Consider the following 16,434-nt stretch of genomic DNA (forward strand, 5'->3'; position numbering starts at 1 on the left):
TCCACTTGTTTCTCTAGATCGATACCGATAAAAATCAATCACAAGAAAAGCAGAGTAACTTTCAACACTTAAATGCTTCAACCAATTTTTTGATTCATTCCTCATATGATCTCAAAAATCTTTCCCTTTTACTCACCCTTTTTGCAAATTTATTTTTATAGAGCGGCATGTAGTAATAAAGAGGCCTTGGGAGCTTTGGGTTGGAATCTTTAATGTTTTTTCTTTTTCTAGAAGATTAAGTGCGTTTTAAGGTGAAAGATGAGTTTCAAAACTCGGCATGCAACCATTGAAAGGCTTTTGGCTTGTGGGATTTGCCAAAAACTTGTTAGGGATTGCACTACAATTGACGAGTGTTGCCATACTTGTAAGCATCTTCTTTGCTTTTTTTTCCCCTCATTTTCTGTATTCTTTTTGCATTATTTTTCCTTATTCAGATTCTAAATCAAACGATTTATATATACAGAGATGTGGGTTCTAAATTTTTTCTCAATTCGAGTTTGAAGTCATGCTTTGACCCATGATTTTCATGGTCCTATTGATTTTTTCCCCTTCTTTCTTGAGTTTTTTTACATTCTCTAGATGTGAATTTACCTAATTTCATCCCCGCTTGATCAAATTTTTCTCAATTTATGCTCATCCGATCAAGATTTTGCACCATCATGTTACTATAAAAATTTTGATTTTTGTCAATGGTGTAATTTCACCAGCCTCAAATTTGATTTTCTAAAATTTCATTTTAATCTACCCTAGCTTTACTCAGTTTACATTCACTTTTTTCTTCTTTTTTTTTTTTTTTTAGTTATGTGATTAGTGTTTGAGTTGTGTTAGTTTTGGCAACAAATAGTAAAGTAACAAATTTTTCATTTTCGATCAGATTTTTTTATTTTAGGGCAGGTCTCATTTTATTTCTTGTTCTGTTGGTATCCTGGCTAAGTGACTAGGCTACTGAAAACAAAGGAAATTTTTGAAATAGAAAATTCTTTTTCTCCTTGTTTCATCATAATCTTTGTATCTAACAAAACCTTATCAAAGTCAACTAGAGAAATTTCATTGAATTTCAAGACTATATTTTGGGAGAATGTGTCAATTTTTTGGCACTATCATAAAGATTTTTTGATCTTAGTTTCCTCAGAGTTATGTTGTAGAGAATATTATTGCATGATTTCATCTTTGTAGGTGTTATTTTGCTTTTTAAATTGTTCCACGGTGTAAAATAGATTGAGTTTAATGTAATTTTGGCTTTTGTCATTGTTGAACAGTTTGCAAGAAGTGCATAACCGGAAAGATCACTGAAGAAAACTTGCGCAACTGTCCAGAGTGCAACATAGATCTTGGTGGTGCTCCGTTGCAGAGGCTCAAGTATGAACTTTTCTTCTTTTGCAATTGATTGATTTTTTCTTCTTGTGCAAAATCATGTACTCTTGCTTCTCGAGATCTAACCAACTAATCAGTCTAATGAATGGCCCTTTGCTTGAGGTAAGTTGCTAGGTATTAACATGTATTTCCATTAAATTTACAATTAGACCATGTGTCGTACAAAGAACAACATGCAAATGCATGTGTTTTTACGTGTGGTGCGATATATTGTGCCAAACCTAACCTATAACTGATTTTGTTCTAGTAATTGATTTATTCTTGAGATTTGTGGCAAGGGCAGTAAGACAATTTCTAGACTATTATCCTTAAAGATAGAATCGATCTCATGAAATTGAGAATTAAATGGGATGTTCTTGTTGAATTAAAGTTCCATTTTGATTTTAAGGCCTCATAACACCTTTCCGTGATCATGTTTAGAGGTATGGACTTCAGCCATATAGTGTCATGAAAGCTATTAGATGAGGATAGTTCCTCTTAGTAGTAGCTATATCTTTTGGTATTTACCTTATCTACCCTAATAGGATGACGGGGAATTAGGATACCCTTGATTTTCATGTGCATAAATTATACTTTTTAACTTACCGCAATTTACTCATCAATATGATATGGTGTAGGATGTTAAATTTTATGAAGAACTTCACTACTCTAAATAGTGCATAGATTACTTACTGATTGTCACTTAAAATTTCGTCATTTTTCAAATTGACAGGCACGACTATCGTTGGCAAAGTATAAGAAACAAGTATGTCAGCATAAAAAAATTAGCGAAACCAAAAGTGGAGGATGTTGCTCGTGAAGCCAAGAACCATGTTGATAATCCTCCAGTGAACCAAGTGGCTTCAGAATTGCCTATTGTCGATAGAAAAGGAAAAGGTAAAGTTTATCAACTGCCAAATGAATCAGTGGAAACTGAAACTGAGCCTGATGTTGAGCTATTGTCCACTAGAAGAAAGGAGAAATCCGTTTCTTCTTTAGTTGGTCGAATTGAAACTTCAAACACAATTGCTCCACCTACCCATCAAAAAAGGAAATACACTAGAAAAAAGCCTATTCCTTCCTGGGGGGCTTCTCTATCTAGTATGAGTTCTACTCAAGAAGACGAAAATCGTTCTCAAATCTCAAGTAATCCGGTAAGTGTATAAAACATTTTTTGGTTTTTTTAGAAACACATTGTTCTTTGCTTGACTATGACATTGAATTTTTGATATTTCTGAAGAATCCTTTTGCTGCCTCTGAGCCCTTAAAGAAACAAGTGGCACATAATAGCCAAGAGCGTAGAGGGGAACCTCCGAAAGAAATGAATGACTTGCTGAAATCCCTAGATGGCTCAGTTGAAGTCGTAACAAAATCCAGACGTAGGAGGTCTTCTGCCAAAAAAATGGTTGCATCTGAAATCAAAATAGGTGAATCACATGGCATAGGATCAGCTTCTCTAGCTGCTAGTCCAAAAAAATATAGAAAAGGACGCCCAAGAAAACAAGACAAAAATGGTCTCGCTGAGGATCTGAATATTCCCACCCAAATTGTGGTTGATTCTTCGAGTGTTTGTGGAAGAAAGAACCAAGTTTGGTTCCAACTTGTTGGTTGTAAGAAGCAGTAAGGCTTAATTTCCCTGCAGTAATTTGATTAAGCTTTAGAGTAAATACCTATACTATTCAGCTTTCTTACAACATGTATTGGATATTTTGATTGACTCTTTCAGGGAAAGTTGTGGCATTTTACCTTCAATGCCTCCTCAATATCTAAGGGTTCAGTAAGTCCCTCAATAATGTTTGTTGCTTGCATGTTTTTCAATTCAAACACATACATCCTTTTGTTTCTGAGATCTCATGTAACTTACACAGGAGTAGGTAGCTTGGATGACTATTAGTAGCAACCACCACAAATGATATTTGATCTGGATTGAAATGTTGACACATCTTGTAAACAAAGTGATTTTTTTTCCTTTTCTTTCAATGTTTCAAATGTTAATTGAAATTCATCTTAACTTTAGGTCATTCATGCAAAAAAGTTTAGGTTTATCTAGTATCACATGCACATGCAGATATAGTATTATTAAGGCCTTTAAACAATCTATTGTAGCTTAGTCGTATTTAACATGACATGAGAAGTAGCTATATAGCTTCATATGGATTGGTTCATGACATCCATCTGAATAAGATATAGAATTATCTTGTTGATTCCATCCCAACTTCATCTATTTGTTTTATAGTTACTTATCATTCAACATATAACCAAAGCTATAAATTGAAACCCTATATGAAAGGTCAAGGGTGTTTCAACTTTGGAAGCAAGAAGTTTTAGTGTATTTTTCATTTCCATCTATTTTAGCGAAAGATTCATATAGGTTAGCATTGGGATAAGAGCAAAAAAGATTTTTGTCTTATTATTTTTCTTGCTCAATTATTATATTGCTGCATACGGTAATGAGAAAAAAAGGCTACTAAGCTTCTGGATAGTGGAATAATGCATGCATGTACAATTCAAAGAGTAATCATGACCTAGCTTATGATACTTTCTCTAGATTTATGTTTGGCATTAAGCTACACAAATCGATTGCAGAGATCAAAAAATTCATTAAAACCATATTTGACTACTTGGAATTATGTCTTAAATTTTTTATATGATTTGAGAAGGTAAATTTGAACTAGATACAAAGTGATGAAGTTCGGACGCATCTTAGCTTTTTCTTACTTTAGACTTGACAATTATTTTGTTTATTTAGACTTTCTTGTGGTTTAAAGTAATGTTTTCTTATTTTGTCAATTGTTATAGGGATGTCAACATGCCTGCTAGATTCATCAAGAAATACCTGGTGGTGAAGCTGGGCCTTCAAAGTGAAGATGAGAAAAAGGTCCAAAAGCTTAACTCATAACTTGCTTCCGTTTCATCGTACTTTAGGCAGTTTTTTTGGGTACAATTACTTTCTTTATTAATCAAATTTAGCTAGTACAAAACTTTTTTTTTTTTTTGTTTTCTTGCCATCATTGATATGCATTTGAATAAATTGGAGACACGGTTTTATTTTGTTCCTTTTATACACAATACTAATGCTTTCTTTTTGTTATTATCCATATCTGAGGCACCAATTCATGTGTTATAATGTGAAAATCCCTGTCTCGTGTTAACTTGCTTGTACTGTTTTGCTACATATTTTGGGATTTGCTACTATTAAATTAATTTATTCATCTCTTATTTTGCAGGTGGAGATTAGTATGAGAGGTCAACAAATTCATCCAGAAATGCGACTGCATCAACTTGTAGAAATGTGGATTAAGACATTAAGAAAACCAGAAAGGAAGAAAGCTGTAACAGTGGGTAGTTCAGGCAAAGATTTTGTAATGGTTTTCATATATAGTTTGCAGTTGTAGAGCTAAACCCTATTGAGGAGTTTTTCCTAGCACTTAAACTTCTAGAATTGATTAGAAAACTTATGTTCTTGAACTTTTTCAGCTTTCCTTATCTATTTTTTGTTGTTGTTGTTGTGAAAGTTTGAACCTATTTGAACTTGGATATAGGACAATGAAAATCTTTTGTTTTTTTTTATGAATAAATAAAAAAAACATTTGTTTGAACCCAATTTTTGTGGTGTGTGGACTCATGGATATGAGGCAGTGATAATTAAAAATATCTATGGCTTATTTCGGAGATTTCTCTGGGATGGTTAGTACTGTTGGTCATCATTTTTTTAAAACTTTTTTTACTTAGGAAAAACAAAATGAATAAATAAATAAATAAATTTCTTACCCAGCCTCATGGTAGATTTGATGAAAATAAAGACCAGGGAAAAAGTTAGGGGGAAATAATGCGGATCTATTGCATCCAAAGTTTTTTGGAAAAATGGCTGAAGGTTTTCTTTAAGGAAAATATTTTTACATAATTAGCTAGTTGAAAATTGTGATCTAAAGTCTAGAAGTAGGGTCGAAAGACAAATCAAGCTACTCGGTACTTAAATCGAATTTGACTCATTAAGAACTTGTTCGAATTTTGTTTGTTAATTAATAAAAATGAAGTTTGAACAATATTTTGTGTTTGATAAATTATTAAATTTGACTAAAACTTGGATTGATTAGCATATATTTGAAAATGATAGATAAAAAACTTAAGTTACTAAAATAATAGTCAACTCTATCCATGATAAATTATGTATAGAATTGGATCGATTTTAGTCTTCAACCAATCAATTGTGCTACAAGTAACTATCAAAAAGAAAAATGAGACAGTATTTGTAAGGATCGAAGACAACCTAAGAGGGGGGGTGAATTAGGCTTTCAAAAAACCTGCTAAGATATAGTCCACTTTTTCACAGACTACCTTTCTTTTCTCAAATACCTCCCAATGAACGAGATAACACAAGAGCACAAGTATTCGTGAGATGAAGAGAAGAACAGTTTATGTAGAAAAGCAGTAAATGAAAGTAAATAAACAAACCAGGCTTCAAACACAACTGAGGTTTGAACACCACTTTTATATACCAAATTACTTCATGTTGAACAAACTTGCAACCAATCTTTTGTGTACAAAGAAGGGATCACTTCCTTCTTGCCCCAAACCACACTTGGTCAAGCAAGGAAGTTTTACAAACACTCGCAACCCTCACTATGCTACACTATTGAAGAAGCTGTGTCACACTTGAAAAACTGCACGAAGATTACACAAGCAAAGAGTACAAATGTTCCTTTTGAGTATTCTAGCACTAGAATCACTCACAATCTGATGTAGGCTTGATGTGCAAAGTTCTCTTTAGGTGGTTGACTTTGTTCTACTTATAGGAGACCAGAAGGTTGTTCAATTAATGCTGTCAACGGGTAGAAGGCAACTGAAGAGTCAACTAGCCTAGCCGTTGGTGCTGTCGGACGTCCGATACACAGGTGTTGAGCGTCCGATCCTGATCAGTAATCATGTAACTCCTGGCTTGTCTTCTTCGGACGTCCGAGTCTGAGTTCTTGACTCGTCCGAAGATACTCAAAGAATGTCGGACGTCCGATACTCTCCTTTTGTGCGTCCGACATCATCCTCAGCAGACTTCATTCTTTTTGATCTTCTTTTTCTGCTTTAAATCCACAGACCTGTTTGGTTCATTTCTGAAAAAGGATCTCTACAAAAGGTATTAGAAACATCCAATTATTTTGTAATCATTAAAAGATATGAGTTGAGATAAACAGTATTTATTCTAACTTTATTGGAGTTGGGCTGCATAAGAAAAGCTCATAAGAAATTGTAGACACCAAATTTTGAATAATTTGTATGTGACACCTACTTCATGATTTTTATTTTAGATCGCTTGCATTTAGTTCATTGTTGTGTGTTTTGCATTTTTAGTTGTTATTTTATTTTAGTTTTATTCATTTTGCCCTTTTAGTTTGTCTATTCATTTTTATTTTGTCATTTCAGGTTTTAATCACTTTTAAGTTTTAGATTTTAGTTTTTAGTTTTCTAAGTTTATAGAGTTTTAGAAAGAAAAGGAAAACATCAAAAATATGTTTTAGTCATTTTTGTTTTTATTCAATGCTTTCTTAAAAGAAAAATAGAAAAATGGAAAAAAGAAAAAAAAAAGGAAAATTTGTTCACAAAAATATGTTTATTCAATCTTTGGGGCACATTAGTTATTTTTAAGTTATTTTGAGGAAAAGAAAATGATGAAAATTGAGAATTTGGAAATTTTAAAAATGGCCATTTTTGTTTAGTTTCTTTTGTTTAAAATTATTTTTTGTTTTGTTTACCTGGTTTGTGTAATTTTGTTATTATTATTATTATTAGTTATATTTTATCATTTCTGTATTTATTAAATTATTTTAAAAAAAAAAAAAAAAAAGAGGTTTTACGTGCAAGCTGCGGAAACGCAGCTTGCAAAGGACAGTCACGGATTACCAATCGAAGGGCTAAGGGGAGAAGGTTTAAGTGAAGATAATCTACAGCCATTGAATGAAGGGTTAAGGTTGGCTAGCCGTATATAAAAGGGGAAGAAACGGAGAGCCGCAAAAAAGAAAAAAGATTGAAGGGTTTCAGGGAAAAACAAAACAGAAAGAGTTGACGGGCAAGGGGAGGATTCTGGGGGGAGTGAACGGAGGAAGGGAAACCAAAGCAAAAGGGCAGCTACGGGATAGAGTGCTGGGGGGTTGGACAACTAAGGATAGAACAGAGGGAAGGAAGAGAGATTTCTGGGGGTTGACGTTTGAACAAATAGAGAGGGTTGGTAGAGAGATCGACCGAGAGAGAGAACTGGGGTTGACGGGCCTGAAGAAAGCAGAAACAGAGAACGAAAGACTAGGAGAAGAGAGAATCTGGGGGAAGTTTTTGGGGAAAGCAAGCTGACGGCTACGAAGAAAAAAGAAAACAGACGCAAGAAAGAGAAAGGAGGAGCTGACGGGAAAATTTAGAGGAGAGGACCATTGGAAAATTGCTCGAGAGGGGCTGAGAAGAACTAAAAGGAAAAAGGAGTTCGGCTGTGAAAGAAGGCTGTTGCAGATTCAAGTCCAAAGGTGGTGAAGAGGTAATCTTCGATTTTCTCTTTGTTGCTTCCCTCTGTCTTTTCTTCTGTCCGTTTTTTGCCCAAGGATTGGTTTCCTATTTTCATCAGAGTAAATAGCTTAGTCAAGCCTCTTAGTTTAGATTCTGGTTGTTCTATTTTCTGGAAAATCCGAGTCAGAGTTAGCATTGTTTTTCCAGAATCGTCTTACTGCCATTTTTTTTGGGGTTCGAAAGTCCTGTTCAATCTTTCCTTTTGCTTTTGTCCAAGCATATGTATTTTCGGGATTGAATGAGTAGGAGTGTGCTTGAATCATTTGTGTAAACATGTTTCGGTTGGTTGAAGTGGCATAAGCATATACGCATGGGATAAGTGGTGAAGTTTGTAGTGACATTTAGTTGCGGTAGTGACCTGTGATGCATTGTTTAGTTGCGGGACATTTCCTTTTGCTGAAACTATGGGATGGATAGCTATTAGGATGTGGGATGGTCCCATGTGTTTGGGTTTAGTTTTCATTGGAATGAGCATTGTACATGAATCTGCTGCAGCAAGCCTGAAGGCAATCGTTTGGTTGTGACAGCTTTAAAGTCAGTAGTCGATGGATATCTGTGTCTTTGTATGTTGTTGTTGGTTCATTTGCTTTGTTTCTGATTTAATTGGGTCAAGTTTAACATGAATCTGGATCATTCTGATGTCTTTTAAATCTGAAGGTTTGTTGGAAATTCCTGATGTGATTTTGGTGATTTTCCAAGTCATTTAAGATTTGTTCCATTCACATGCACAACAGTGAAGAATTGCCGCCTTTTCATACTGTTTTTGCTTTGCTTTTAGTTGAGTTTTTCTTTGCGTCTCTGTATCATGTTAATTTTGGTTTTGATGAAGAAATAGAGGGTCCAATGTTGAGGTTGAACACTTGGGTTTAAGGGCCAGTCAAGTCATGTTTTGATTGCAGAACTTGTTTGTATAAAATTATCCTTTTGTTTGCATGTTTTTTTTTTTTTCTTTTTTCTCCAGTAATCTTGGTTTGTTCGGATTTTAAAATTGTATGTTATGTGGCTTAGTTAATTCTTCGGATGTTTGGTTGAGAGAGCTCGATCAAATTTGGTGAAGTTGAAATGCATAAATCTAAGTTCAGAAATGACAATGCAGCCAGCATTCATTTTATGTTTGCAGAATCAAGTTTCTCACGTAGCTGCATGATCATTGCATGAAATAATTCTGAAAATCACACTTTGATCCCCCAAGTTTCCCCTTGATTCACTATGGCCCAAATAATCAGAAAAATTAATCAATTGGGGCCCTGTGTTTTTGCGGCAATGCTACGAAGACCCAACTAGGTTCCATTTTCTTGCAATAAGACCCTATGATAGTTGAAATTGAACCATTCCTCAACCTTTTCTTTGCCTTTGGACCTTTGAAGTTCCTAAAAGTGTTTAATTAAGTTTGAATGTTTGGTTAGTGTTCACATTTGAGTATTTGGTAGCATTAATGTTTTGATTCAATTGCTTGTTTGCTTTCAATTGTTTTGGTGGTACTTAGTGCATGAATTTGTGAACCTTGTATTTAATTGAGCTTATGTTTACCTATTTTCTTTAATTTTCTTAAACCAATTTGTTGCTTGACCTTCGTCTTGCTCTGGGACCTTTAAGGTTTTTAAAACGCTTCAATTAATTTCTGACTGATTGATTAATGGTTGCTTTAGGGATCCTGAAAATGCAAGCGAAACCACTCATTGACCCGTATTTGATCTTAGGCATTTAAATGTTTCTAATTGCTCAATTCCATGTTTATGTGTTAGATTGCTTGACCCTTGTTTTGTTTTGGACCTTTAAAGTTCTTAAATGTTCGATTGACTCGAATGTTTGGGTAAGGGTTATGTTTGAAGTCCTTAATAAGATGCTTTACTTGGAAATTGAATAGGCCATGCCTTCTCCTTGATCTTTAAGTACCTTTGACTACATTTAAGTCGTGATTTGAGGAAATTTTTGATGATTTGATGAATGCCATTTGGATCATTAAAGTGGTGCCTTAACCTTTTGTTTTGATGGTCTTAGCTTAAGCCGTCCTTTTCTTCGGTAACTTTGTTATATTCTACTATTTGAGGTACCTTGACCCTTTTATTATTTTGGAGGGTAAATTAGTAATTTCACTACGTTAGGGGCGTCGCTTCAAGGGAGGTACACTCTCTCCTTCATTTGCACTTCATTTGACCCTACGTGCTCCTACGTGTTATGTGAATATGCATGCCTACTCCGCTTTCCTTACCTCCTTGCGTGCATTTACTTGCTTTTTTAATTTTATTTAAGTTTTATGGGGTATGTGTACACCTCTTGGCTTGTAATAGATAGGGCTCGGAGAGCATCTGTCCATTTCCCCTTCCCTTTTATGCTTTTATGGGGTATGTGTACACCTCTTGGCTTGTAATAGATAGTGCTCGGAGAGCATCTGTCCATTTCCCTTTCCCCTTTATGCTTTTATGGGGTATGTGTACACCTCTTGGCTTGTAATAGATAGGGCTCGGAGAGCATCTGTCCATTTCCCCTTCCCCTTGGTGGCTTGCTTTTGTTGCTACATGTTTAATAGCTTTGATAGGCTCTTGCATCTAGTCGAGCATGCTAAGTGCTACGTGCTACGTGTTTACGAGCGTTTTGGCATGTCTACTTGCTTTCATAGCCATGAATGAATGGAATGGATGAATGTACGTTTCCGCTAGTCCAACGCTAGTCGGAATTCATAGAATGGGCTAGTCCAATACTAGACCCTTAGGGATTTCCCCTCATTAGCATATCATTTGCTTGTTCACCACATATCATGCATTTTTCTTAGTTTCATCACTTGGCATGCTCCTCGAACCCCCTTTCCCTTCATTTTAGGATTTTTGCATATCATGATAGTTGTAGGGTCCATTTGCTTGAGTGTCCCCTTCCGATAAGGGAAACGAGCGAGTGTGGCTACTCGATGGCCTTAGCACGCTAGTTTTGCCTTCTAATCAAGGGAAAAATCAAGTCACGATTTAGGTCTCCCCGTACCCAATATGCATGAATTCCCTAGGCTCATGCATTCTCAATCCACTCTATCATTACACTTTCACTTTTGTCTCATTGTCTCATTTGCACACATGCACCTTTTTATCACTTTCACTTGCACACGAACACTTTTTTACCTCCACTTGCACACACCCTTTTATCTTCACTTGCACACGAACATTTTTATCTTCACTCGCACACGAGTACTTTCATCTACATTTGCACACCTTCACTCTTATCTTATTACTTTTATCATTTTTCTCACTTCACACAAACTCACACTTTCACATGGCATGCATTCCACTCATTTTTCACGTCATTTAGGTTTAGGTGTGACCTCTCCAAAGGATCATTATTGGGCTTCACAATTAATGTGATTGGCACCACTCAACCTTTGAAGAGAAATTTCCCCCCAATCCCCCTAGGTCTAGGTTTTTGCATTCATATAGACATATCCAATACGCGATACATACCTTGGGTAGAAAAATTAGGGAAAATTGGTTTGAGTCGCGCAACTAGCCTTGGCTAGGTCAAAGGGGTGCCTTGGATTCTATCCTTGCCTTCCCCTTTGTCAAACGTGACCCCCGAACCTTTTTCTTTGGCTTACGTGGACTAGGAGTCGTTTTAAAAAGGGTTTTACTACTTTGTCTTTAAAAAACACTTTTCTGGGTGACTTGGTACACCCCAAATCTATACCAAGTGGCGACTCCGTTTTCATATCTAAAAACCCTTTTTAAAATTTCATTTGGCCAAATCGTCGCTTTCCAAAGTCCCATGGCCTTTTTACTTTTCATTTTGCACACGTTCACACCACACCTCACACACACACATCACTCACACATTCACACTACACATTCGAAAAGTGGGGCGCGACAGAAATGATATGGACCATGTGATAGCCCTACCTTTCTCTAAGGTGTACCAAAGGGGTTAGCGAACTGTCTGCCCAACTCTCGCCAGGACTACTAAGACGGTAATACACAAACTAAAACGTTCTGAAATATATATATTAGTGCTCCTAAACTATTCAACAATCACACAACAAAAAAATGAAAATCGAAACTGAAAGTGAATAGTGACTGCCACGTCACAATCCGGTCGAAACCCAATCGAATACAGATAACGTTATATAGCTCTAGAGAATGAACATTTCCAAACTAAATATAATGCATGAACATGATTAAACAGTTTTATATACATACGTTTGTAATTTACAAATCAAAAGGGAAATATTTGGATCAAGGTACATTTAGGGTTTTTCAACTCCGGAGGAGCTATACTAAAGAGTATTTATACTAGCTCAATTCATTCTTTAAAATGATCATTGGTCCAAAAGATGGTCCCCTGTAAGGAAAACAAAGTTAACGGGGTGAGCTTTCGTCCAATGAGGTACCATCATTCAAGCATTCAAGGATCACCAAAATACAATGCTACTTATGTCAAATACATTCATCAAATGAACAGAGTACGAGAGTGGTAAAGTACACCCTCATCTCATCTAGCATAAACAGTAATCACAAGTAGTCCAATCACAGATTTCAAGTACAATAAAGCCACGGAATAACAATCATGTGAGTAGTACACTCACCAAGTCAAACAAAGCAATTTCACAAGTTTTCACCCGACGTAAGCCTCGGATCACCGGCACGCCCTATAGCAATCAAGAAAGCACAATTGAGACTCAGACACGAGTCGAATACCTCTTAAATGAACTATTAAGGCAAAACCAAATATAGCTTGGAATGGAAAATACATAACATTTAGGGCTAAAAGTAGAAACAGACCCCAAAACCTTTCATTTCTATCCAACCTCAACCTAAACTCACAAGAATCCAACATCCTCAACATTTGGACAGCATTTCCCCTAAAATTTCAGATTTTTCATCCTACAAACAACCATTTAAATTCATCCAAAACAACCACAAGTACACATACAAATCATAAGCTATTCAACACACCTCATTAGGGTTACAATACCCCTCAATCTTAGCCAATTAGAAGCTCAACAACCAACCATAATAAAGCCCTAATTAGAAGCCCTAAAACTGAAATTTTCCGCACAAAACTGAAATTTTTCGCAAGCAATCGCAATAAACGCACAAAGGCTCCATTTAACACAATTTAGAGCTATCAATCCAAGGCCAACCATATCCATCATATGAAAACAGAAAAATCCCTAAAAAATCTGAAATTTATCTAACTCCACTTTAATCCATGAAATCTTCCATAAAACAACCTATTTAGCCACTACAAGTCACTAATTTACCATTATTAGGAACAAAAAGTGAGTTTCCAAGCAAAATACCTTGACACCTCAAGAAAGGTAGTAGCTTAGGGGTTCCTCCTCCAAAACAACTCCACCAATACCTTGAAACTCCCTTAGCAAGTCACTTTTGTGGACAAATTCAAGATTTAATTGGTTGGATTTCAAGATATAAGCAAGAAATGGAAGATAAAAGTTGAAGCTTTCTCTCTTTTCTCTCCTTAGGAGGTTCGGCCAAGAGGGTTGGAATGAAGATGATTTTTGGGTCAAAATTGAGGTTTTAGTAAAGATAAAGAAAGTTAGTCAAAGTCCAAGTTTGAATAGGAAAGTGACACGTGGCACCTTTTATGTTTAAGGCTATCTTCTTGTCTCCCCATGGTTAATCCATCTAGGTAACCTCTAATTATCTCCTAACACCTAGTAATTAAATCCCTATATGTAAAACTTAACCTAATTGGTTGAATTTCTCTCACTTAACGCACTAGCGGGTCCCACGTCCAATATACACTCCTAATTTCTCATGAACTAACTTATACTAGAAAAATGATTTAAAAACTATATTTACTTATAAAAATATCTATAAAATTAATATAATAAAGAAAATATAGAAAACGTGTGCAAAGGAATAAAATAATGCCTAAAATAAAGAATTTTTCCGGGTTCTCACAGATCATATTGTCTATAAAGGAGAATGATTTGAGTGACAATTTAGTAGCACTTTTTTGTATGCACATCACTGCGTAATTGACCAAAATCAAGAATTCTTTTGTTTTTATCGGTGTTGCATATATTTGTTTCATTTGTCATTTGCATATATTTGTTTCATTTGTCATTTTGGGTTATGAAGTTGCACCAATAAAAAGAAGGATAATTGTTTGCTTCAATTTTCTATGTTAGGGCTGTTTGCCATTATTTATGAGGTAAAACTTAGAATATTCCCAACCACCAAAAAAAATTTATACAAATACGTCAGAAAAAAAGCACACGATATAACTTTCCTTTATTGCTAAGTAATCTTAACAACAATGAACAACTTTTTGTCATGCTATAAGAGAATCAAAATATAACTATTCACACTCAAGATACCATGATAATATTAAATAGTAGGATTACTTATACACATAATATATAAAAAATATATCATCAACACTCAAATAGACATCCATATGATATTCTCTATGCAGATTAATTCGATGAAGTCAATCATCTTATCAAGGTAGCTAAAGTTGAGGCCTCAGGACTTAGAAATCTTGGGTTCAAATCCACCTGCCCCTTTCTCGCTTCTTAAATTCCAGTCTTCCCTGTTAGAAAAAAATTTTAAAAATAGAAAAATCATCTTATCGAACACCCACATAACTAGTTTTGATACTATTAAATCATAGTAAATTTTGAAGAAATATAGTATGTGGTAGTTTATCCATATTAATAGTGTCTCAAATTTTAAAAAAAATTATAAAGGAGATCATGTTATCAATCACCTGTACAACTAGTTTTAATGTCACCACATCATAATAAATTTTGAAGAAACATAACATGTAGTAGTTTATCCATATTAATAGTGTTCCAATTATTGATACTATGACAAGAAATCTTAAAGAATAAACTCTAGTTAAATATAGTTTGATATCATAACACTTATTATTATATTTATCCAGATATATATATTTATTCTAGGGACTTTATCTATTTAATTAGAATAACAAAACAACTAATAAGGTAAGATTCCATTCATTATATATAAATAGTTAAAGTAAATAAATAAAACCCTAGACTTTCGGGCATACATATTAATAATCTCTGACTTGTACCAAAGGGAAATCATTTTCCTGAAGTATTTGATTGAAACATTCTAAACTTGAGACTATCATTACTAAACAAAATATGACTTACAATAATGGTCGCTTGAGAGGAACATGATGCTTGAAAAGAACTGTATATTCTAAGCATTTAGAGTAGGATATAATGCTAACAAGGTGCTCATAAATGAGATGATGCTAACTCTAGTTGGAATCCTTTCGCTCTATTGACCTATTAAAAAAAACACCACACAAACCAAAAGCACATTCATCTAGGAAGCTTGAATAACAAATAAAATAGGATGAGATGTAAGTTTTAACAAATAAAATGGGACAAGATGTAATGTTTTGACAACATTCCTAAGCTGAATGGCATTAAAGTTCTTTTCCGAAAGTTAGAAGTCTCAAACCTAAAGTTAGAATAGCCAAAACGGAAAAGAAGTTGTTGGATTCAAGATTATACAGTCTTAATATTCCAAAGCTAAATGAGATTAAGGCATAGAGCTAATAATTAAAAGCCTCCAACCTAAGGTTAGAATAGTCAAAAAGGAAAAGAACTTGTCTGTTTCAAGATTATGCAACCTAGGATTGTAAACAAAATTCCATGGGCCAAAATATTGTCAGCGTAAGTGTCGCGCCCCATTTTTGAAAATAAAATAAAATAATGAGTTTTAAGAAAATAGGATTTTTTTTAATTTAATTTTGAGTGAAAATGTGTGAATTAAATAATTTGTAAAGAATAAATAAAGAAAATAGGCCTAATAATGGGACTAAAAAGTGTGACGATTTTGGTCCAAAATATAGTTTAAAAAGGGTTTTTAATAAACAATAGGAGTCACCACTTGATATTGAGTTAAGGTGTACCAAGTCACCTAAAAATGAATTTTTAAAGAAAAAGTAGAAAAACCCTTTTTTAACGACTCCAAATCTACGAAAATCAGAGAAAAAGATTCGGCAGTCACATTTGAAGAAAGGGAAGGCAAGGATAAAAATCCAAGGCACCCTTTCAACCTAGCCAAGGTTAGTTGCGTGATTTAGTAAAAGATTTTCTTATTTTAACCTAAGAATTTATCACATTTGGATGTACTATATGAATGCAAACCCTAAACCTAAGAGGGTATCAGAGGGTCAGAATATCTCTTCAAATCTTAATTGGTGCAAATCACATTAATTGTAATGCCCAAGGGTGACTATTTGAAGAGGTCACGAATGTGCAAAATATGAGACTCCAAGAAAAGAAAAGCAAAATAATAATTATACAAATATACATGACCTAGAGAAATGTATCATAACGGGTGTGGGGGGCTAATACTCGTGACTAGATTTCCCCTTTTATAGAGGGAATATGAGCGTGCTAAAGTTAGAAAGCCAAACTCGTCCATATCCCATATTCAAAGGGTTATTTCCTATTTAAGCAAGCAAATGATCTAACCTAGTTCTTATGCTTAAATGAAATGCAAGTCTAATGTCATGTTTTCATACAAAGGGGTAAGGAATATACAT

At 34.6% G+C, this 16,434-nt stretch overlaps 1 protein-coding gene across 1 annotated transcript; it reads left to right on the plus strand.

The window, feature by feature from the left end:
- Positions 1–258: 258 nt before the first annotated feature.
- On the plus strand, positions 259–4,748 carry LOC113737466 (E3 ubiquitin protein ligase DRIP2-like). Its single transcript, XM_072083803.1, has 7 exons — positions 259–364; positions 1,260–1,359; positions 2,087–2,507; positions 2,594–2,973; positions 3,080–3,130; positions 4,153–4,231; positions 4,587–4,748. Exons 1-7 carry the CDS (start codon positions 259–261, stop codon positions 4,746–4,748), a joined length of 1,299 nt encoding a protein of 432 aa, XP_071939904.1.
- Positions 4,749–16,434: the final 11,686 nt, after the last annotated feature.

Source organism: Coffea arabica, chromosome 3e (genome assembly GCF_036785885.1).
Source record: "Coffea arabica cultivar ET-39 chromosome 3e, Coffea Arabica ET-39 HiFi, whole genome shotgun sequence".
Lineage (NCBI taxonomy): Eukaryota > Viridiplantae > Streptophyta > Magnoliopsida > Gentianales > Rubiaceae > Coffea > Coffea arabica.